Source organism: Lonchura striata, chromosome 3 (assembly GCF_046129695.1).
Source record: "Lonchura striata isolate bLonStr1 chromosome 3, bLonStr1.mat, whole genome shotgun sequence".
Lineage (NCBI taxonomy): Eukaryota > Metazoa > Chordata > Aves > Passeriformes > Estrildidae > Lonchura > Lonchura striata.
In genome coordinates, this window is record NC_134605.1 from 11660549 (window position 1) to 11685396 (window position 24848).

The 24848-nt window shown below is 39.5% G+C and overlaps 1 protein-coding gene across 1 annotated transcript in view; it reads right to left on the minus strand.

The window, feature by feature from the left end:
• The window catches only part of RPS6KC1 (ribosomal protein S6 kinase C1), an 85346-nt gene that overhangs the window by 43958 nt on the left and 16540 nt on the right, over window positions 1-24848 (minus strand). The window contains exons 5-8 of the mRNA XM_021547610.2: window positions 23127-23220; window positions 18782-18841; window positions 17608-17970; window positions 3743-3861 (exon numbers count right to left, since the gene is read on the minus strand). Coding sequence (XP_021403285.2) covers window positions 3743-3861; window positions 17608-17970; window positions 18782-18841; window positions 23127-23220 — 636 coding nt within the window. The remainder of the gene's footprint in view (window positions 1-3742; window positions 3862-17607; window positions 17971-18781; window positions 18842-23126; window positions 23221-24848) is intronic.

Here is a 24848-nt window from a genome sequence, read left to right on the forward strand (position 1 = left end):
GAATCTCTTACTTTATGTTAAATTTATATCTCACAGAACTACAGCGGTGCATTTTCTTTGTACTTCATGTAATTTTCATGCACATTTAATGAGAATTTTAGGAAGATATCTTATGGAAACCACAAAGACTGCTTCTTCTGTTCGGGCATCAGGCTTGCATGTACCTCTTGTTACTAAATTGCTTTGAAAATCAAAAATAATTGACATTTTAAAGACAACAGCTTTCATAATGATGCAAAAAGAAGCAACTCTGAATATACTAAGTTAGGCATAAGTAGAATCAGAACTAATTTCAAAGAGAGAATAAAAATATGCTTAATAAAAACTACCAAAGTTAAAACAGCCCCACAGCCTGTACCAGCAGCTGTGCTGGGCTTTGCAGCTGACAGCTATGCAAGACTCCAGCTTTCTGATGGTCACTCCAGTGTGATTGAGAGGCTGTTGCTGCAGCTCCCACTCAGGCTTGGAAGTGGCTCCCCAGAGATGCTGCTTATAAAGGGGCAGAGGAGAAAATGCAGCTTGAGAATCTGCAAAATGAGCCAGTGCTGCTCTTACACAGCGCTCTGCCCAAGAGACGGCCCTTGAGGCTGCTGTGCTGCACCAAAGGCAGAAGGACAGCATTTGCTGCAGCTTGTTTTTCACATGCCTGTTTAAAAGATCCAGAAGCTTGTCTCCACATCTCCTACTCTTTTGGGTCACAGCAAGGCTTTTCTCGATGTTTACAAGACCCTCAGATGAGCTCCCAGCTCAAGGTCACAGCTGTGTCAGTTCCCTGCGTTTCTTTTAAGCTCACTACCCAAAACCTTTCTTTAACAATGCCAAGGATTCTCCAAATACCACTTTTTGTGTTTCTCTCTTCACCACTTGAACCCGCAAGCAGCAGGGTGCTTGCCAAGGATGCGATCCTTGAGAGCTACACTGCTGAAAAGTAACAAAGTAGTTGTTCTTCATTTGGTTACCATGACATCAAAGACAATTTTGCTTCTCAGCTCTCAAATACCAGACTTTTGCCTCTTTAGGGAAATCTGGTCTTGGAACAGGCAAGGGCCTGGCATCTCCAGCCATGAAAGAATGGCTCACTTCCTCCTTGCCTGGGCCCTAGAGAAAAGCCAGCGCTTTGTGCTTTACCTTCAAGTGGTGCTCAGATGGCAAAGGGGTAGCTTGGGACACATTTAGCAAGCACAGTCTTTTGAGACTGCTGCAGGTGGCTCAGTACATGGCTCAGCACATGGCTGGCATGCCAAGCCTTCGGGAGATCCAACAGGCTGAGAAGTGCAGGACAATAACTGAACCTGCACTTCTGAGCTTACCCCTTTTCTTGAGGCACATTTCTCTGGCCTGGTGGAGGAGAAGGAAGCAAAATTCCATGTGTAAGGAGGACAGGTCAGCCTAGTCCTGATACCCATGACTGCTCCTTTTAAGGGCACAACAGGAAACACAAAGCCACCTACAGCAGACAGGGGTGACAAAGCTGATCTGCCCTGTGACACCAGGTCATGAACTAGAGCACTTTGCCTGAAATGCCCATGCCCACTTACTAGCCAGCTCTTCCTCCAAGGTGCAAATGGTCTCAGCACCCCCACTGCCCATGATATTCCCTGAAATGAGCCACACCTTCCATAACAAAACTGCACTCTGACATTTCTAACAGGGGCCCAGGGACTGCACTAACTGTGCCCATCATGGACTTAACATCTTTAGAAGGACACAAAGTATCTGCAAGTTGCCACAGGTATCTTCCAATAATCACACTGTCTATAGATGGAAGTTCTTCCAGCGCACTTATCACTGTCCATATGGGGTGGAATAATTAATGCAAACTCCAATATAAACTATCTTGGGAAGTAAGAATAATAAGCAGTAACTGAAGTGCAAGAATTCAGGCCTGCTCAACAACCAACATGCAGGAACAGTCACATTGCTCATTTTACTTAAGACATCATGCAAAAGCACAGAGCATACTAACTCTCTGTGGTCCCTACCACTACTCTCACAATAATTCTGGGAGTTAAGTCCTTCTCCCAGGTAACTTTCAGCTATGAACAAGAGACAAGCTGTTCCTCATCACAACCATCATGACCCATAAGCACCATCTGTCCTCAAATCAGCACATTCCAAAGTTCTAAGATAGAAGTAAAATGTATGCATTATGAAGAACAGCAAATAAAGGACATTAACATACATGTACAAACTTAGGAAAAAGGCTAAATCATGGCTGCGTGGCCTTTTTTGTAAACAGGAGAATCAGCCAGGTGCAACACTTTGTACAAAACAAGATTTGCCATAATTTGTCAATTTTGAGTTTCAACAGAGGAGGATAATGTTTTTTTATTCTATCTGCTTTTTTTTTTTCTTGTCATATCCCAATTAAATCTGCTTTTCTTTGGACCTGCAAAGAAGGCATGTGTCTTATTCAGTACAGCATAAAAGAGGAAATACTTTACCTCTCAAGCTCACACAGAAAAATGCAACCTACTTCTTCCTCCTTCCCAACTGCAGTTAGTTTTTAAACTTATAAAAAGGCAAAAATAGGTTGTTCATGGATTTTTTTCTCTTGTTCTTCAGTTTCCAAACACACTGAGGATTCCATTCAATATAGCTTCTTCCCCATTTTCAGGGGTGTTTGACCCAAAGAAAGAATACCTAGTAGGAGTTCGTATCTGTCCAAAATATTAAATTGTTCAAAGTACAGTTCATAGCAACAGCAAGACTCCAAGCCTCACAAAATATATCCCATTTGGAACATCCTCAAAATTGTACTTGTGGGCTCTCAACATGACAAAATCTACCCTTAAAAAAATCAGTGTCTTTGCTTTTTAAATTTACTTATCGGATAGACAGCTTTTAGAAGGCTTCCAATTTTTGCAGCAGTTGTCTCCTTAAAGCATTTTTAGATCTGTGCAAAGTAAGAAGCAATAATCTTCTATCCCTTTTGTTATCCCTTGATATTAGAGAGTCAGGAAGTTTGTAGCTTTTATACTTACTGCAATAGGGCAATCATTGACAATAACAGAGTTTAACATGACAGCAGTAAAAGTCTAAAGCAGAAACAGATAAATCCTAAAGGAACTGTTTAAGGAAGGGCAAGTTAGATATTTATTGAGGGTATCTTAGAACAAGCTTTGTTTGTCTTCTGTACAAGCAGAGATAAAGGTATTCTGCTAAAGAAAGTGGAAATTAGCACAGAAACTTCTCAAAAATTAAAAAGGAACTGATTCCATAAGCATATCCAAGAGAGACATTTGAAAGGATCAGGAAGAACCTTTGCTCTATTAAGGACTTGTTCTGTGCAAAATTAATCTGATCCCCTCTAACCTGTGCTTGACTCACTTGTGATACATCACTCTGTGCTAGGCTAAAGAAACCAACAGGTTTCTTACTCCCTACAGGACTGACCAACATTCTCATGGAAAAGCCAAATGAAATGTTACATTCTAGCATGGTTTTGTCCTTTACCTTTAGATTCTGTAGCATGATGAAAAATGTCTACATCATCAACCATGAGCAGTAGGAAAGCGTGTGAAAAGCAGTTCTGTATTAAACCAAGCACTCCTCGTAACATTATGAGGAATCAGAAAGAATGGCAACTTAACAGAAACACAACCACAAAATACTCCTCAGGCCCCCCAAAAGAGAAATTTTAGACAGCTTTTGAACTTTAAGCTTGAATATGCTTTCCTACTTAATTATACCAAATCCTGAAAAAAATTAATTCAGAATAAAAAAAATAATTAAAGCCCACCATAGAAATAGATGCATCTTCAGAGGTTTTATGGTAGAGACTGGAAATTTTTTCAGCACGCATAAGGTATTCTGCTGTCTTCCTTTTCACTGCTTCTCGACGAGTTGGACTTGATTCACCTCAATGGAGAAAAAAAAAGTTATGCTTTCTATAAAGAGAGAGGCACTAAGTACTCAAAGCACATGACTACTTTGATTCTACCTCCTTGATTTCTTTTGGGTTATTCATAATCAAACCTAAAGATATGCATCTCCTAAAAACCCAGTACTATGATCTCAGAGTTCTACAAAAATAACAAATTAAGCCTTGCTATAGACTAAGGTAAATAAAAAGCCTTTCCTATTATTTCTGTGCTTTGGTATATGTTCCTATGGTAACACAGATAAGAACTGAAACAAAACACTTATCCAAACCCTGCATTCCAAAAAGCAAAATCAGTGAGAATAGACAGAATAAGATGTTTACAACAAAACAAAAAGCTTATTTTTTCCTCAGGATTCCAGTATGGACTCTCCTTATTATACATGAAGTCTAGAAATGCTATTAAAAGCAAGAAGGCAACAGAGGAGAGACACTAAAAACTCCTAAGAACTCCATAGCTCTTCAATGCTAGACATTCCTTGCCTCTTGTCTTGGGGTAACATGGGAAGAAAGCAATAATCACTTGCACCAACTATTTAACCTTCCTGATGATGAAACAACCATTTCTGATCTAGCCAAACTCTTGGTGAGAACCACATAATACCACACAAACACTAAATTCACTCTGAAGCTTTCAGTTTGGTTTAGGCATTCACAACCTGAGCAATATTGCTGTAAGAGACTCAACCTGTGATGGCAACACCCAACCAGTCAACCAGCCAGCAAAGGTAAGAGACTTCAAGACACAATTGTTATAGCAAAGAAATGAGATTATTGTGCTGAAAAGAATACAGAGACAACTATCCCAGAAGAAGACTGAAGGACAACAGAGAGTTGATATGGCCCTGACAGTCTCTCCCAGCCCTGAAGCCACCCAAGACTTGCAGAAACAAAGCCTTCACTGTGCCAGGCTCTGAACTGCCAGGTGCAAGCCAGCACCTCTCAAACCGATGCTCAAACAGAGCAAGGAACTGCAAGGATATCCACCCAACAGCTACTCCACATGAAAGACAAGGCAAGGAACAGGAGAGGCAATAAATTAAACAGACAAATACACAAACCCCAACCAACAGCAGATAACAGACATTAATGAAGACTGGAGCTCATAAGACACTGATCACTGGGCCATGAAAGGAACCCGAGTGTAACCTTGAAGGAGTTCAACCAGAAACTTTGTAACTGATAAGAAAGAAACAGGATTATTGTGGGTTATCAAGAATGAGTCCCATAAAAAAGGGCAAGCTTATTATGGAATTTCTGATAGAGAACTTACTGTGTGAATGCTTGCATTCAGAAATTACTGCGGGAGGTTTTCAAGGGGCAATCGTGGCAATGTGTAAAACACTGTGAGCTTTTCAAGGACAGAATTAAAGGTAGGGGTCAAGGTAGATTGTTTTAAAATAGACTCCCATTCCTTTCATATCATGACTAGAAACTACCCAAACACACAGAACCATCACACCCAGACTCCATCAAAAGCAAGGAGAAGAGACTTTGGATCTACTCCAGGTTCTGAGATAAGTGATCACTTGTAAATTTTCCTATCTACCTCACTTCAGGAGGAAAAAGCGATTGTCCCCTCCTTGGATATAGACACAAGACTGTTCTGCAAAAATCTTTGTCTACACATCTTTTGAGACAGACAGAAATTCAGTCCATTTTCAGGACACAATATTATGGATAGCTATCAATATCTCAGTAATTTCTCTCATTCTAAAGACTTAAGGAAATCTTGGTAAAAAGTTCCCTTCATAAGACTGCCAGTCTTCCTCCCATCTAGGATTAAAAAAAAACCCAATCACTCAGCTCTTCAACGCTGTCATTATCAAAAGAGAGTAGACACACAGTAAATTTTCAATAATCCTGTGTTGCAATTTCCTAAAACAGGACTAACTCTTGCCTTCATCTCTGCAGGTAGAGTGAAAGCACCATGAAACTCCTGGTGGCAAGGCACTGGTGAGCACCCACGTTCTCTCAGACACGCCACGTGGCAGCCGCGCAGGGAAAACGAGACATCTGCACAGCAACAGTCAGCTCTTCAGCCAGCATTTCCTTCCAGCAGGCTGCTAGAAAACTGCTAGGTTAGTGTCTAAGGCTATCATAAAAGTCAAGCTTAAGACTTAATTGTTAGCTATATGCATTTAGTTGGGATGTTTCTTGCTTTTTTTCAATGCTTCAGTAATTTTACAGTAATTAACGCAAACCAGCTAGGATGCCCCCTTGGAGCTGTCTTTGTTCTCCCTACTTTCACAAGACATTAATTTCAGTTTTCCTTCTACTTTTCCTTCCTGAGTAATTTGTTAAATAACCTTTTCAAGCTGTTCCCCTCATTAAAATCTTCAGCCATAAAAAAGGGTGTGAATTCAAAAAATAACATTTATTCAACAAGTTCAGCATCGTATTTGTGAATAAGATCATTAACAGTTCAGTGTCTAAATACTTTAACAGGTGGATGATTGAGAATTAGGTTTATGGAAATAGGATTTTAGCTTTTTTTTTTTTTTTTGCATTAGTTTAGCCAAGAAAATGTAAAAAACTGCATTACAATACAAATTCCCATTTAAACAGGCAATATCTCACAAAAATCTTTAAATAAATACAGGATATAAATTTAATAAACAAATAAATGCTACTTAAAAAGCCTCAAACACAAAGAGTAACAATAAAGACCCCATTAAGCTAAAAATAATCTTTAGCATTTATGCCAAATTTGAGGTCATAGAACTGTACACTTAAAACTAAATAAATCACTAAAACACGGTACTAGAACAAATCCTTATATCTGACAGATGTCAAAGCTGTGATTCAGACTCCATTTTTTTAAATGCAATGTTACATTTTGCCATGAAATATTGGTTTTAGTTATGCAAAATGTACTTTCAAAAGCATCGATTTTATTTTATAATAAATTAGGAATAGTAATTTATTCCTAGTTAAGAACTTTTGATTTAAATATTGTGTGAGCATATTGAGCTCCTATTTCCATTCTGTGGTTAGCCCACAATAATCTAAAGAGGTATCTCTCTAATTACAATTTAAACTTTAAAGGCATTTTTCTTTAAATGCCAGCAAACAGGAAATGTTTAAACTGTGTCAAAGCCTTTGATGAATCTTTACAACTGCTCATAAAAGCTCATCCTGCTTAAAATAATATTGATTTTTCATTTATTTTCCTAGATACTAGAAGATTTACGTTTCATCTGATCAGGATCAAAGCTTCTCCCCCCTCCTGATCACTGGGATTAAATCAGCAATGTCATTTTACACTTTTAAAAATTACACTGCTAAAGCAAGATATAAAAGTGAAGCAAGGCTGATCATAGGGACCTTAGAATAAAAACCCCTCAAGATTCCCCATCTCTCTCTCTCTCTGCTTTTGCTACAGAGCAGCTGTGCCTCACACAGATTCACATGAATGAAAATATTAAGGCAAGAAACCACCCACTTAGTTTATTTTCCATATGACTTTCCCGTAATTATTTTGTAAACTGTTCACACAACAATATATAAAAACATCTGCAAAAACAGGTAATTAATGTGTCAAGCCAAACTAATGCATTTTTTATGGTGTCCATGCTTCGTCAACTGTAATTATAACTCTTTTTAAGCAAATGATGATGTGTTTGTTGCAATGTGCAAGTGGTTATTTTAGATGCTCTGTTTACTATTACTGCAAACAGAATATAAAAACTCTACAGCTACTTTGTTGCACATACAAGCCTTCATCCACATGCACAAGCACAAGCAGGCTGCTCCCTCATTTTCCAAAGGCTTTGCCTATTTCAAAGAAGTAAAAATAACCTAAAATGAAAATTGGCTTTGTAAAGGCTGACCAGGCCACCCACTGACCAAAGTAACAGTAATCCAGGACATTAGGACAGCAGCCAATGATTTAAAATTTGTTCTTTAATTTATATTTCTAAAGACAGCTCAGCTACAATATATTTACATAGATACTCCTAACAGCATTCAAATGATTTTGAGGGCTTGATAGAGGAAAACCACAAATATCAGAATAATTGCACCACTGAGTTCTTCTGTGACTTGTCTGATTGTTTGCCCATAGTGCACTGACTTGAATGAAAACCACAAAGAGGCAGCACTTCCACAACGTACAGCAGTGGCAACTGGAGAACTAGCAATATTTTTGTTTGTCTTCTGCTCAGAGTGTTCACTCATACTTCACAGTACCTCAGAAGAGGACATGCCTTCAACAGATCAGCTAACTCAAAGCTGAAGTGTTCAGCTCAGTTAACTGTTTATTCACACACCAAATCTTCTGTCATTCTATCATATGGTAAAACTACCTCTGCTTAGGTAGTAACAGCAAAAAGCTATAGAAAGGGAGCCATATTCAATAAACTTAGACAAATTTTAAAAATTGGGTCAGTAAAGACCATGGACAAAAATCTGTCCTTTTTGCTTAAATAATCTGGGATAGTACAAAGAGAACACATCTCAGATGCATATAAGTGCTGTCAAACTTGCCCTGGTGTGTAGCTATTTTCCTCCAAAGATCCAGGATGAAGTCATGGTGAAGATCTGTTTCTCTCTAGATGACAAAGATAGCTCTAGTTGCCACTTGCTACTAACATAGCCAAAAAAACTCCCAAAAATCATCAGTAAATCATGATATGTAGCACCCACCCAGGAATTCTAGATATCCTTTCCTTTCTTTGTGCCTGACCAGGTCCAAATCATCCTCCTTAAGGTGTTAAGAGGTTTTCCTCAGCAAGAGTTAATCTGTCAGGACAGCACAGGTGCACTCCCTGCCTGAGTAGGTGGTTGGCCAGGACAGGGATATTTTCACAGATAAAGTAAGGCCATAAAGTTAGTATTACCTGTCCCAATCCTCTGTGACCTCCTCTTCCTGCTTTTCTCTCAGACTTACTAAAAATACATGTGGGCTGCCTTCCTTTAAAGAAGATATCAGAAGAGATTTGCTCCAGGAAGGAATATCCTCTTGCAGAACAAGCTACAAGGAACTTGTGTGAGACTGCCTGTTGTGCCAGCCCCAAACTCTACGTTCTTAACAATTTAAACAGTAAAACTTTCTCTAAATACTGAAATCTTCAATGAAACATTTATAATTGCCAAATCTAACAGCTATAATACCGTTTTTTATTTTTAAAAGTTTCTTTATCTTCTTCACAGTCTTCCTGCACATATCACCCAGCTGGATTGCTGAATTTTTCAAAGAATTGCTCTCTATAAAAATGCAAGGGAGTAAGCCTTAAAAGATTTATTTCTTCTCACAATGAAAAGAGGTTTAGCAGCACCTTCCTTATTAGTGGGTAGCCCAGCTGTTATTTTTGCCTAATTGGTTCAAGAGGACCTCTGTTCTTCTTAGGGCAAACACTTCTTACATCATGTGAAGCAGACTCCTTTGTCCATATTAGCCAAACAAAAGCTCAGGCACACCGTAAGTGACAATGCAACTCATAATCCAGCACAGGTTTGTGATGACTTTGGACACTGTTTTATAACCCCAAAATTTATTTCAGGAAGGGGAAAAGCTGCTGATTTTGGAACGAGTCTCCACCAACTTTCACAGGAGGGTGGGTAACCTTTAATTTTCAAACAGTTACTTAAGTGAAATGTGGCAGGTGCTGGGGTAGATGGATACTACAGCATCAAGGAAAGAGCTATAGATTTGAGCAGCAGGTGGGGGCTTGGAATTGTGAAATAAGACCACTACCTCATCAGCTCTAGTATGCTTTACATTATATTAACAGCAAGTTCCTTTGAGGTGCTGATCAAATTCTGCAGCTGAAAAAAAACCTGTAAATATTAAATAAGACAAAGGTTAAGCCCATTATTATAAAACAGCTTGAAATTATCTTTTTTCCTTTCTTTTTCTTAACATTTTGAGAAAGTCAAAATTTATTAAGATGCAACACATTTATGAGAACCATTCTTTCTTGCTTTTCTGAAGATTCAGGACAGTACTGCACTCTATCAACCAAGAAGAAAAGCCACTTAAAAGTTAAACCTTTCACAATAAAGCACAAATTTGTGACAGTGAGTGAATGCCTACAAATTCTTCTTCCAACTTTCCAGTGTGCTGGTAACTATTATGTCCATATGTTACATACATCATCTTCACTGCAGGTTGCCTGAGACCCTTAGAGATCTGTATTTCCTAAGAAGTTGCCAATTCTGCATCCTGTAGAAAACTTATGGCTACACACCTGTCATGTAAATGTCTAGGTAAACATGCTCTAGGGGAAAAAAAAAAGTTGGCACATTTGCCAAAATTAAGGTTACACAGAAGAATGGTGTGGGTGAAATGTGTTTGAGTGGCCAGGAAAGGAGTCAGTAATGTTGAAGAGAAGAAATATAACTTGCCAGAAATGTTAATCAACAAACATCTGCTTCTAGAGAAACTCCCTTGTTAAATCCACAAGGTGGTGGCAGCTTTTCATGCGCATGTACAGCTACCTCAAAAAAAAAAATGAATGGTCACAGAACCCAGCATTTCAGGGAGGAAAGTCTTAACTTCCCATCTATTTGCTAATACTTGTGGTCTTAATTGTAAGGTATTCCACCAAAATAAGACTTAATATGACAAATATTCTTGAACATTCTTCTGCTGAACTACTTCAGAAAGCAATAAATCGTGTAAGTGTTTCAAGACAGAAGGACAAGCAGTGACATTCTAGCACAGAGGAGGGAATAAAATGCTGACAGCAGCAGCAAGTCCTCCAACACAAGCATCATGGGAACAGGGGAAGAGCACTGACAATCAGAACAAGGAAAGAAGTTATACAGGCTACCACCACGAGAGAGAGAAAATTTCCAAGTTCTCTATGCTCCTCCTTCTTGACTAAAAGGACAAGTTCAAATTAGAATTAGCATCCACAAACATTCCTTGTTTCAGAGCTCAGGAAACCCACATACACAGACACCTACCCCTTCAAGTAAGAACAGGGGAAAAAAAGAAAAAGACAGATTAAAAAAAAAATATGAGATTCATAAATCCTGACAGTCTAATACTACTCATATTTATGTATTAAATGCAATTCATATGTACTTTTATATACTGTGGGAAGTGGTCTTTTTCCTTGAGCAATCACAAAAATCTTTAAAACAGAAGAGTCAGCAGCAGGCCTTCTAGAGATCAAACCTATACTAGTCCTACATGGCTCTGAAGCTAAGGAGGCTATTTTAAGATACTGGAAGAGTTAAGAAGGAAAAGAAAAAAGGAAGATGTGAAAAGAGACAACACTGTATATGCAAGAACTGTCTAGGAGAGAATCAGAGCACTGATTATAATGCACCATCATGCCCTTAAACCTATCTATGCAATTTTTCTATTCCAGCTAGCAATTTGCCTCAATTCACCTACAGTGCCTAAGGCATTGAATTCTGCAGCCAGAGACTTCAAATTTCTCACCTGCGGACAGCAGCGGCACTGTAACCTAATCAGTCTGCCCTGTCTACCCTGCATGCTGCAAGAACTGTGGCAGCCCTACTGGGTCTTCTGATGGGAGGCAGAAACCCCACACAGCCATAGTCAAAAAAGATTCCTGCACTTTGCAGCTAAGTGTTGTGGCTAACAACAGCTGAGATAAAAGGCAGTGCAGGCTGGAAGAGATGTCTGTCAAAGAGGCCAAGCACAGGCAGCAATCTGGCAAGGAACTGCTATGAGGAAAGACTCAAATCTTGGAAAGTTCAGAAAACCACCAAGTCAATGGAGCTAGCTGTGTCCCAAGAGGGAAAAACAATGAGATTTCTAAGGCTCACCTGGTAACATATTTATTAATTCTTTAACAACTACATGCTAAGTAACCTCTGCATCACACCCTACACACTGGCTTGCAGGTATTGCTACAATTCACTTTCACATGTATTGCAAAGCTCTAAGCTCTGCAGCATGTATTAAAACTCAGACTTTTATCAGCCTTCTGATGCAGAGAAGTCTTGCAGTTTAAAGGGAACTTTGCCTTGAGTGTTTCTTTACATAGCTGAATCTGGCTGTAGTTATATAGTTTCTGGCATTAACTATATACATTAAGCATACTTTACTGGCACATGCTGTATTTTACTGCTTTGCCACAACAAGGTGTCTAAACCCAGCACTTTCACATAGAAAATGGCATCACTCAGGGTAGTCCATCCAGCATCTACTGCACAGTGAAGGCTCCTTCAGCTCTGAATGGCCTGCAATGGGCTTGGAAGACAACACATTTCAATTATGAACAGCTCCTAGCCCATACTAGTATGTGTTTCAGCATCACTGGCAGCATGCTGAGATGTGACTTTTTTTTTTTAAACCACAGTATTTCCAACATCCATTCTTAATTCAGCTGCTTATCAACAGGCAAGTCCTGCCACACACTTTCCTTCTGAAGCAGCAGCTGTGATTTCAAGGCTGTATGAAGCACTAGGAGAAAGGAAGCACTTTGTGTCATTGTTCAGAAAGCTCAGCCCAAACAGTTCTACAGCAAACAGGTGGAGGCATAACACGCCATAGGAACACAGAAGCCTAAGATCAGGGCAGGGAGAATTACAGTTCCATCAATCACCCCATCACCAACCTTCCCTGTGGAGTTCAGCACAAGTCTGAGGGTTTCCTTGCAGACATCATCTCACACCTCAATTCACCTTCCCAGAAAACAGGTCTGTTGTTTCCTTAAAGACACTGCCACAACCAGACACATCTCCTGGATAGCTCAGAAACTGTTAACATCAACGAGGAATGCTACTCAAAGGTCTTCAGAAGTGAAAGGAATTTAAAATAGCTACTGTGTGGTAACAGAAGTTGTCTTCACAAGTGTCATTCAACAAACAAGGAAGCCAGAAATGCGCTGGTGGAATGCCACGGCTGCTTCCCTTTTCATAAAGTACTGTCTTCTTGGCATTCTGTCAAGCATGCTCCTGTTTGCATCTCTGGCTCCATCACAAGTTCAAATCATAGCCCATCGTAATCCCAGTAATTAGACACAAGTTGGTTTGTTTTCAGTATATCCAAAAATATCATCTAGTTGTCCAAAGTATTCCCAACATTTCATTGTATATGCATTTCTGGGTTAAAAGTCAAAGTCATTTTAGCAAGGTTCCAGTAATTTGTGTAATTTTTTGTTCCAGCTCTGTTTACTGGATAAACATTAAAATAGCAGAGAACAGTCCAAAACTGACATTCACAGCCTGCTTTCAAAGACACCAGCAGCTTATTCAGAACTTGCCGATCCCTAACACAAAATAGAGATACCTGGAAAACAGCTTGTGGCTGCTGACCCTCCAGAGGCATCACATACTCCATGCAACAAGGTTGATGCTGCCTAAACTAAATCAATATTCATTCTGCCCAGCCACAGCTGCTACACATGTGAAAATGAACATCCCAAAACTCCGACACAGTAAATGGATCATCTCCCTTCAAGATGTTAACGTGAAACATGGACAGACCAGCAATAAACACATTTGGTTTCTAAAGCACTTGGAAGAGATCCCACCTGTACTTTTCTACACAAATTAGGCTGGCCATGTTATGTAACATTCTTTCTTCTTCACATGCCTGAAGTTTTGAAACACAGTAAAAAGCAGCAGTGATAACTCTTGTTTATCACACACCTCAGACTGCCCAGATCCATAAGGGATATAACTAAATAAAGGCTACAGCTGTAAAAAGAGGAGCAGCTTATACAAACAGGACTCCCTTCTTTATTACAAAAGGTTCTCCATCATTTCAGTCTCATGATCTGCTTCTTCCTAAGATAAAATGTGCCCTACACCAAAGTCAGGGAATGCACTACTTTGCATAAAACAGAGTTAACTTCCAGCTAGAAGTTGGTGGCTTGCTATTGATTAGTGCATTTTTTTCCATCACTAGGCCTGAAGCAATGCATTGACCTCAAAGTGCTCTGACATGCTAACAAAACAAAGGAACAGCTATAATTGTGAGCCAAAGTTTCTATCAGTTAGCATACTTGATATGCTTAAAAAGGCAGAAAACCTTGAATTCTAGAAGGTTTCAGCTCCTAGAGAATTGTTGAACCATCCTACACAACTCTTACAGACTTGTCTTCCAAAAGCTTCCAAACCCTGCATGCAGCAATGCCCAGAAAAGACAAGAGGAGCAGCAGAATTGGTATATATTCAGAAGCAAAAGGAAATTATGGCAGCTAATCCCTGTCACTGCATGCAAGGCAGCTCTGCTATAAATGAAACAGGAAGGCGCAAAAGGTGCAGTTCAAGGGCTACACTGTCAATCCAAGATTTCATTCTTCTTCCCACTGACAACTGGTTAATATTAAAGATGAGTATGGAGCAGAAATAGGCCAAACATATATAAGGAGCAGATGCCCAGAGTCCAAGGTATACACCACTCTCTGAGCACACAGGCAGCAGTCTTTCTCCAAGGGACACAAATTGGGTCTCTTGGCAGGACTACAAATAAGACATAAAAGGATTTAGTACTAGACTCTGCAAGAGACTAGCAAAAGAAAATACATATGCACCTTACCCAGAATAGTTAACACCACTGTACATCTGAGAGCATGTGCACAGAGCTGAAAACAAAGTCAAGATGGCCATTTCTCAAATACACAACACCTGCCTCGCCCAACACTCGTGCCAGCAGCACAGAGAGCTGGAAAATCTTCATGAATATAACAGGCTCAAGTGTGCTCAGCTGCCTTTAGGAAAGCCACCTACCTCAAACTAACCCACAGGTCTATAAACCTGCAGCACTGAACTTTCTCCTGCATGGTTTCGACGAGGCAGCCTCGAGCGGCAGATCCTGCGCCGAGCCCGAAGGAGCGACCGGTGCCAGACACAGCCTGACCTCCCGAGCCACCGAAGCAGCTCACAGAGGCGAGAGCGAGCTGGTCCTGAGCCGATCCCCAGCTGGAACACAGAGCATGGGGGGCATTCCTTCCCCCACCTCCGTGCGCTGCTGCAATTCCCGATTCCAAGTCTCGGGTGGCAATTTGTATTTCCTTGCCGCCACCTCGTGGCTAAAGCCTGCATTCCCGGGTCACTGCATTTTCCAGGGAAAAAGCCACCTGCAGTTTTTCCCAGTTCCAGAGGTCACGCGTTCTGCAGAGCCACTGCACAGGTGTGCAAGGATCGATGAACAAACACTGTGTTTCACTCTCAGCTGTTACAAAGTTTTATTTACACTGAAGAGGTGCAAAATAATCAGTGGCAGACGACCAGAAGCATTTTGTAATAACTGGACCATCCTTATCTTTGAAAGGAGTATGTTATTATCTGTGTGAAATACATAACTAGGGGTGTTTAAATAACTGAAGTGATTAGGTAGAAGTTTTGCAGGTTTTCACTGCAGTATACATTAAATGCTCACATATTCATGCTAAACACACTGCCTTCACAAAGCAGCTACATTAAAAAGCTTTGTTTGGGTTTTTTAGGGGTTTTTTTGCTTTTTTCACTGTCTTCATAGATCGTGAGATGGTACATTTTTAGGAAGACATTTGGACCAGCCCTGTCATCATGAAGAGGGCAACAGTGTCCCTCTGCAGCTTTCAGAAGCTTCAAGGAGAATGGGACAAAATGAGCTGGATCTACTCAAATCTAGTGTGAATGCCCAAAGAGAATGAATATTCCTTCACAGCCATGCAGAGTAACAGAGAAAAATTAAAAAATAGCTGACTGCTAGGAAACACCCTGTGTAGAACTATCCCAAGGGATGTCACCTAAAATGCAACTCATTCCCATTACTCCCTCTTGTGTGCCATACAGATGCAATGTCAGGGACTGCAAAGAAAAAGGTGCTGATTACATCTTTCTTCATCCATCAAGAACATTGACACACGCCACACAAGTAATCGCCACTACAAATTTATTAGTAACTCCCACTGCACTGAGTGGCATCGAGAAAATCAGGCAGAACATCACAATTTTCTAGGATTCCTTGAATTTCTCCCTAGCCTGAAAAGTAGGGATAAGTGGGTGATAGAAAAGGATTAACAGTTATCTGAGGCAGCTGGATGAGTAGTTAGTGAACAGCAGAAAAGAAAAAAAATCCTTGGAGGAAATTTTGGCAAGTATAAGCAAGAAGTTCAACCTACTCGAGTTTAGCAAGTTCATATGCATGAGTTGAGCAAGTCACCCACATGCAAAAAGTCTTCCACAACTTTAACATATTACCCTAAGGATTACCATGAATTCAAAGCCAACATGTTTAACCACTGCCACAACTCAAGTATACATGATAATTACCACAGCAAAACTGATGTGCAATAGACTGACTTGTTTTCATGCCCTAACAGTTTGAAACTGTTTAATAAAGAAAGCATTTGAAGTTGAAGTTTGAACTGTCAGTTCAAAACAGCATCATGGCAGCCTTGCATCATGGCTGGCAGACAGAAGTGTTTATGACAAAATAGGCTAGCCTTCAGAAGATCACAATTGAATGTCCCACAGGACTACGAAAAAGTGTACTTGAAAAGAAAGAATAGTTGGGCTCTCCAAAAGAAGACTGCCAGCATATTCAACACTAAGAATGAAAAACATTTTGACAACACAGGCAAGGAAAGGTAGGACGCTATTGAAAAGCCACAACAAGCAGCAAAGCAGCAACCCTACTGACATCACTAAGACTTGAAAAGAGGTGGGTTTACTTTTGCCGAAAAGTATAAGACACTTTAAGCAAAGGCTATGCACATATCTTGGCTCACACCTCTAGTTCTCATCAGTAACCTACCCATTATTTTTCCCAGGCCCCATTAAATCAGCTCAGCAGGAAACTTCCATTGCTAGATCTGTTTAGAAGGTCTAGACCACTGCTGTGCATCCCACTGGGATGCAGCAAAGGCTTCTTGCTTGTGTGTGTTTGGTACATTCATGTCTAAGTCCAGATCTGGACCAGCAGAATGCACCTGTGCTGTACACTGTCAAACAAAGGTACAATTCTAATCTCACTCATTTGATCTGTGTGGGACAGAAGAACAATACACAGACTCTGAATTCACTCCAGGAAAGAACAAATCTTTCCCTGTACTTTATAGCTTTAAGCCACTGTTGGACAAAATGCAGATTATATGAGGTTATCACTCAAGATTCTCAAGTGCTAGAGAAGGGAAAAAATTTTCTCTCTTACTGACAAGGTGCAAAGAGGTAGAAATATGCACATAGTTGCATCCAGTCTATTAACAACAGCTTCTGCAGAAATATACTGACAGACCAAAGTCTTCTTAAAAGGAAAAAAACCCTGTTCTCTCCTAACAGTGCAAGCATGTATGTTTCTATGCATCCTTTAGCTAGAAAAGGAGAACAGTTTAATGGAAGAAGCAAGAGGCTGTGAGACAATCCTTTTGTGATTGGGAAGTTAACCTGAGTCTGCCTCTTCCCAAGCGTAAAATGGGGATAATTAATCCTCACTTAACCATGTAAATTAAATAATGTTTCAACAGTGCTGCAAGTGCCACATATTAATTAATGGCTAGGCAATAAAAAGGAAAGAGACAGAAGTGGAGCACTTTGCTACTTACCTGCAAGTTGAAGGCTGTGCTGCAATTCTAACAGAGGAGATATTGGGCACTTGGAAGATGAGAGCCTAAATTATGATTCAGTCTTAGAGAGAAAAGTTTCTCTCTCTCTCACATGCAGACAGCTATCAAGTACATGAAAGTCAAGCACATGTAACTCTGCATTTCAAATCACTTCTTTGCAAGGCATAAGGCTGATGTTAACCATGGAAATGCCATAAACAAACATAACCAAGGAGAAAACAAACATCATGAGAAGATCCATACCTTGAACACCTTCCAGAAGCAGATCAACCCCCTTTCTATAAAAGCTTAAGGCAGTTTCATAATCTTCCTCCTCCTCCTTCTTCAAGGCCAGTTTTATTAACTCGCCTGCTTTCTCCAAGTAATCTTGTTTGCCTGGCTTGGATTTTAAGCTTCCAGTAAACAAACCATGGCTTTCCTTTTCTCCTTCAGCTTTGCTCCACTCCTGCTCAGATGCCAGAGTGCTTTGGACTGGGGGTTCAGAAGTAACAGAAAGGCCAGCAGCTCTGCTGGGAGAACTTTGGTTGGATGCCATTCCATCATCTACCTCAGCAAGAGAATCTACATCGACTGTCAGAGAGATCAGGTCGCTGTCACTGGAGAAGCCTGAAAGTCAGAAAGACATCCATTACTCTAGACTGTTCATATACCTTAGGAGCCTTCAAAATTCTTTAACCCATTCAAAGATTTAGCTCTTTTCACTTATGCAGTTTCCTCAGAATGCCCACAGAAACTCCCTGATTACAATGCTGTCTCTAAAAATTGTACTACCTATAGAAACATTTTTTTTAAATTAAGTACAAACTTTGTAGAACAACTGGTCTTCATTTCAGTACTGGGAAAGAAGAGACCAACATCTAACACCCAGTTTAAAGTTCCAAAGCAGCTCACCACTGGGCTTTGGTAAATTACAAAAGTAAACCTGTGTGACTGCTATTAGAAAAGTCAATCAGCAGGAGCTAAATTATGTTACAAGAAATCCCAACACACTGTTTAAAATCAGTAAGATGAAGCATCCTCAAAATAGTAAATTAGGAGTTTGAATTAACACAGAGTTACTGTCAGCTTACGCATAATGCAGCACTCAGCTCACATGTAATACATATAATCTTCCTTTATTGCTAACACATGGTAAAATAAATAAATTACTTAGCACCTCTTTCATCATGTAAATCTTAGCTAACACATTTTATTTTACATTTGCTGTAAGTCACTACACCCTTACTGCAAGCCGACCTTCAGTAACTACACCACAGGTACTTTTCAAGGTTATTGGGGAATAAATGACAACAAAGGTATTTTACATATATACCATTCATTCTGTAAGGACTATCATCCACAAAAGGCATTCATTCAATTATGACTTTCTAATGATTTGATTTCCACAAATGTAACGGAGACAACTTCTAGATCTCACCTCCACATTCCGACTGGCTTGTAAGTGTCACATCATCAAGCCCACTTAAATCCTTTCGAACTGAAAAGAAGGACAAAAATGTTTCTGATGCCCATGTGTACAAAAGATTGCAAGTTCCTTCGCCATCAGAATGAAAATACATGACCCTCCTATAAGTAAAAATACATATTATGAAACTGCTCTTTGACTGGCTATCAGAGATACCCATTTGTTAACACACATTAAAATTAGGTATTAGATTTGCCATTTCTCACTGCTTCCAAGATTTAAAAACAAAACACAGGTCCTTGCTTGGATGGGGGATTATTCAAACCCCACACTCCACCTCATTTCAACAGCAGCAAGACTATAGTCCCTAACTCTCTCTGCTCTGATGATTTATGGCTAAGGAGACTTAAACCAGGAAAGTTTTCAAAGCTGGGACCTACACACCAAGAGGAAAAAAAAAAAAAAAAAGCCAGCTTTCAGCGTCAAAAACATCACTCCAGAATAGTACTCTGCATGAGACATATGGAGCAAGCCACAAATTTGGCAGTGCCACCTGGATATCAAGTAGCAGTTTGTTTTATCACCTTGGCACATGTACCCACTGAGACAATAAAACAGGCAACAAGGTCAAGACATTTAGCTGTTTGCATGCACAGAGAAAGTAAATTTGAGCTAAAACCTGGTGTCTGCTTTCTCCTATATAATTGTCAGAGTGACAAGTTTAACCACATTTCCAGGTAATAGATTCTGAATTATTTTCAAAAAGTACGTGGCAGCAGCTAGAAGCTGACTCAAAGGCAACTCCCTCAAACTTCCTTTTATATTTTGCAGCTGTAGAGTTATAGAAGTTTACAATTTGTGGAAGAGGAGTAAGAAGGCACTGTAGAAATACTGCTTTTCTAAAAGCCAGCAGTTCCTTAACATGAGTGAGAGGAAAAAGATGTGAAGGGAAACAAATTACCAGCCACCCTTTGTCTGAAAAGAAAGGGATTGATACTTATGACACTATACTACTTGAGAGGAAGGGACAGGATGCATAGAAGACAATGCTCCTATCTTCTCATGAAAGGGACATAAATGTAAGTGTTCAGGCAGAGAAGAAAACTGCCTGTGTAGCTCCCAATCCTCCAAGAAATAAAGAAAACTCACAACAGAAAAGTTGTAGGAAGACAGAAGATTCGTTAAGTAGCATAATAATAATGGGCCATTCACCTGCTCAATTTAGGGGCAGCAATATCAAATTTGGGGCTGGAGAACAGAGCATTTATTAACCACCACTTAGAGGTACCAGGTGGTGGAAGCAGATCTGATTGATGGACAAAGAGTGCAGAGAGAAAGCATGAATGGAAAAGCTGGGGGTTTTGGAAGGGTGTTCAGGCCACCCAGGTGAGATGAATTAGAGCCCATCCACACAGCAGATTTCACACAGACTCAAGTTCTCCTCCCTGCAGCCCAAACAAAACCACGTTTGCTCTTGTCTTGTAGCCAACTGGACCATAGGCTGTATGAACACAGCTAGCATGGCACAGAGCCTGAGCTAATAAACTTTTCTTTAGGTCAGGTTTAGAGCCCAGAGCTGGCACCACACAACAATAGTCATGGTATTTCCAGTCAGCTTATGGGGTAGGAAGCATCTCAAGTGTACAGGATTATTTCTGGGAAGATGTATACATGGTAAAACAGAAGGAGGGGGGGAAAAAGAGAATGAAAAAAAAATTACTTCCTGATGAAGTTCTCTAAATAATCTGGTAAGTTAATTGATACAGGAAGATTTATGAAGGGAAAGTGGGACATCTGAACATCATCCAATGTACTCAGAGAAGAAGACAAAGTGTCAGGAATATAAGATGAGAATAATGATGCTGAAATAGAACACAAATCTCTGTACTTGTCTCTCCCTTCTGCAATTTTACCAGGTATCTGAAAAGTAAACAGTTTCCAAAAACTGGTGGAAAGCCTGGGTAACCTTGAAATGCAGATTCCTATGAAAGCATGAACTGCCAAGCTCCTTTTACAAGCAAGATAATTGTTGCTTATTTTGGTACAAAAACATTTCTACTACTGTCAATTTGCATCTTCCACCATTAATGTGCAAACCTTCTGCAAAATGAACTTTGTCTGGAAAGAACAGATAAAAGTGAGAAAACACAACCCACCCTTAAAAGCAAACAGCAGCACCTGTTAAGGGATGGATTTACTTCTCAGTACAACAGCTTGAAGGAGCAGAGCCCACGTGGAGGTCTTTGCATACCCACAGAAAGTGACAGAGTGAACCAGCCACGGTTAACTGCCATAACCAGAAAAATCAGATGCAGGCAGGAGGCTGTGAAGGGAGTCAGGGACTCAAGGCTGAGTATTGCCACTGCCATCTAGAGGTTTTAAAGACAGATGTTTCCTTCTGTCCACAGCCTCCCCCCCACCATAATCTGCTTTCAAACATAAGAAGATATAAGCTGGAAGACACATAGGTTTTTAGAAAATATAACTCCACAAAATTCACATTCAGCATCTCCAACTCCTGTGCTCATAGTTGTTCCAAGGATCCTGTAAAAGCCCTCCAGCCGATTCAGAAGGGTATCAAAGAATTCTTCTACTTTACAAGATTTTTTTATTTTCAGTATTTTATCTGACATAAAGGAACTGCTAAATCTGCTAAGAATGAGGTCCTTGTGAATAATGAATAGAAACGTTCACATTAAGCACTTTTAGAAGCACTCTTTATTTTATAGGGCACAGTGTAAAGTGAGTGCATTGTCAGAATCTGAAATGTTAAATTTCACAGAAAACATTAAAACCCCTTAAAACTAATTAGTGTTATATAAGTAGCCCTCTTCATAACTAGCACTTCATAAGTGCTTCATAACTGCCCTCTTCAACTAAACAACTATATATAAACATATATGTTATATGTGTGTGTGTATATACATATACAAACAACAACAACTTCTATACCTTTCCCTTCACAGAGCAAAATAATGTGGGGACATTAGTTCATTAACATTATAGAAGGTTGCAACTACAAAATAAAGTGCAAAGCTCATTTCCTATGTACAATACATTGTACAACTAAGCACAAAGTTACTGACACAGAGAGATCGCAGTGACAAGCCATACAACCTCAAGAAAAAAAATATTTGTCTCCCACTCACTGTTAGGAGACAAAATCTGTATGAGTGTGGGTGGGTAGGAGGGCTGGGATGGACAAGAGATTTTTGAAGTTAGGTTTTGGAATTTGAGGTTTATTGTAAGGGTGTGGGTGTAGGGGTTCTGTTTGGAGCTGCCAGCTCCATCTCTAACTAGGCTTGAAAGAGAGTTGAAAGAGTAAGAGAGTAAGAGAAGGTAAGAGAGTAAGAAAGAGAAGTTTTTGTTACAATATAATAAATTTTCTTTTGTGCTGAATATTTTAATTTTTACTAACTAGTTTAGTACAAGATACAAATCTTACAGCATTTACATAGAGCTTATAAGAATTATTACATTACTATACTCTGTTTCATTTTCAACCTTAAAAACTACTCTTTGGACCCTTTTTGCTAAGCTAGTAGGGTCTGTTCTGACCCTTGGACTTGTCTGTAAGCAGAGGGTATTGTTTAATTAAAAGGGGATTACCTTCAGCTGGCCATACTATTGTTTTTCAGTTGTTTAGTAACTAAGGTTTGGTATCTCAAAGCTTGCTTTCATTTCAATTTCCCTTATAGTTTCTATATTCTCAAAATCTTTTGCCAAGCAATCATATTTATAAGGCTTTCCTGTTTCCTCTTCCCCAACAAAAATCCATTTTCTGTTATGCAAGGATTGTTTTATCAAAGTAAATTCTATGCCAGAAAGATCAGAGCCCTTCCTAGATAAACTTAAGACATGTTTGTATAATAATGTGGATTTATACATGAGTGCTAAGCAATTCCAAAGGAAAACTTCAGAGTTAAAGAAGAATTTCCTAGAAATCACAAGGACCAAGCATAACTCAGAAACACATAAATATCTAAAGGATTGCATGGTACACAGAAATGCTTAAACTGACTCAGCCTAGAGGCAGGCAAGAAGCTCTAGTACAGTATTTATTTGGGCTGACTGACCCTTCCTTACAGCTACACTACTATTAGTGCAAGTCAAGTGCCACTAAAATTACTCTACATATGGTATCCAAGCATGTACACCTTTAGAATAAAACTTCCAGAAGTGCAGACAGCTCTGCTGAGCCAAATTTCTCTCTTGCCAATCCCAGCTCAGCATTTTTGCCACTACAAGCAAACAGAAACTGGAAGCCAATGCTCCATGAAGAAATCTGTCACTTGCCATTTACGAGCTGCTTTAAAACAGATCATGCTATGAGGTTATGTGGGAAGAGAAAGCAAACCTTCAGAGCTGCAATCAGACAGGTTGTCAGTCAGAGAGTCAGACAGAGGCTCAACAGGACCAATCAACTCAGAGCCATCATGCACCTCTCCACCCTGAAAAAAAGAAAAAAAAAGGCAAAGGAATTACTCAACTGCTTTGTTCTATGGAAATTCTCATTGAATAGAAGTGATAGCCAAAATTATACTTCCTAATCAGTGAGTGCTCCGTTCTTTAGAGTTAATTAATTGAATATAACCATATAAGCCTGCAAGATTAAACAAGGACTTTCATTTAAGCCATGTTTGGTTGCCACAGACTGACCAGACATCTAAATATCTAGCCTACTGCAGGTTCAGAATTTTGAACCACACAGACCTGCACACCCAAGTCTAACAGGGAGAGAATAATAATGCTCCTGATCTCATGTCACATATAGTCTGTGCCCTTCAGTGCTACTCCCAAGCACAGGACTGTCCATCAGATTAGTCCCACTCATGACCCACTATCTTGAGTTCAGTCGTAGTTGAGACTTTATGAAGATACAGGGAGAACATTCCTCTCCAAGCCTAAAAGGAATCAAAGCTAAGAGAAGTATCAATAGCACTAGAAACAACCTAAATGTTTTGGTGCTTATTTTATTTTCTGCTTCACATCTCAGGTGCACACTTTCCATGCCACTTTAACAAAAAGTACACCATTTTCAAAATCATATTACAAACAAGCATTGCTAATCTGTCTTGAACCAGCCCAGCACATTTTCGGAAAAGCCAGCTCATTCTTCTGGAGTTTATAACACATAGATGCACAGAACACTCCCTTCAGATATTTCTAAGAATTCATTGTCCAAGTCTCTCTCCACAGCCACAAAAACCTGAAAAGGAACAAAACCACGCATGGGTAGAGCTAAAAGCACACAGGCTGAGCTGATGACAGACCAAACCTAAGATTCTTTTAAGGAAAGCATGACACCACATCAGCTAACAAATGAGCCTAAATTATTACATTTGCAAAACACCCCTTGAAGACATAGTTTGTCCTAAAAAAACCATTTGTTTTCTAGTTTTATTCATTTCCCTGCAAAGCCAGAAAAGGTCCATTGGGAGGCTAAAATTAACACTTTTATTAAGCAAAGGAAGGAAAGAGAAGTCTGGAAAACTACCCAAAACCACAGAAGTATTTCCAAAGAACTGAAAAAATGCAAATGCAAATAAACCAAAAAGCAAAATTGTCTAACTTGGTCTCACATTCATTAAATTGTCACCAAAGCTTAAAGAACAAGTGTTTTAAAGAACACTGCAATGACTTTATCATGAAAACAGGTGAAGAATCTTAAGTTTTGATAAAATTTTGCTCTTGCATATATATCTTTTAAATATACTAAACACATTAATATGCTTAAGTCCCATTTCAGCCAGATGAACACTTCCTTAATTCCAGAGAGTTACTATCATGGGTACATGTAAATTTATGCTTACGAGTTTGCAGAACATTAGACTAAGCTTACTGAAAATAAAGAGTTTTGAAGGAACCATTGAACAAAAACTTCTTCACCTGTAATAAAGAGGAAGTCCACATCAATGTACTGTCCTAAAATTTGTTGTGGTTCTCACAACACTGTACAAGAAGCACGTTCAACTAGTTACATGCCAAATTTGTTGCTGTGGACCTGAGTCCACAAAAAGACCAGAAGGAAACAGTGTAAACAGTCTTCACTTCTTTGGTTTGAAACTATTAACACCAA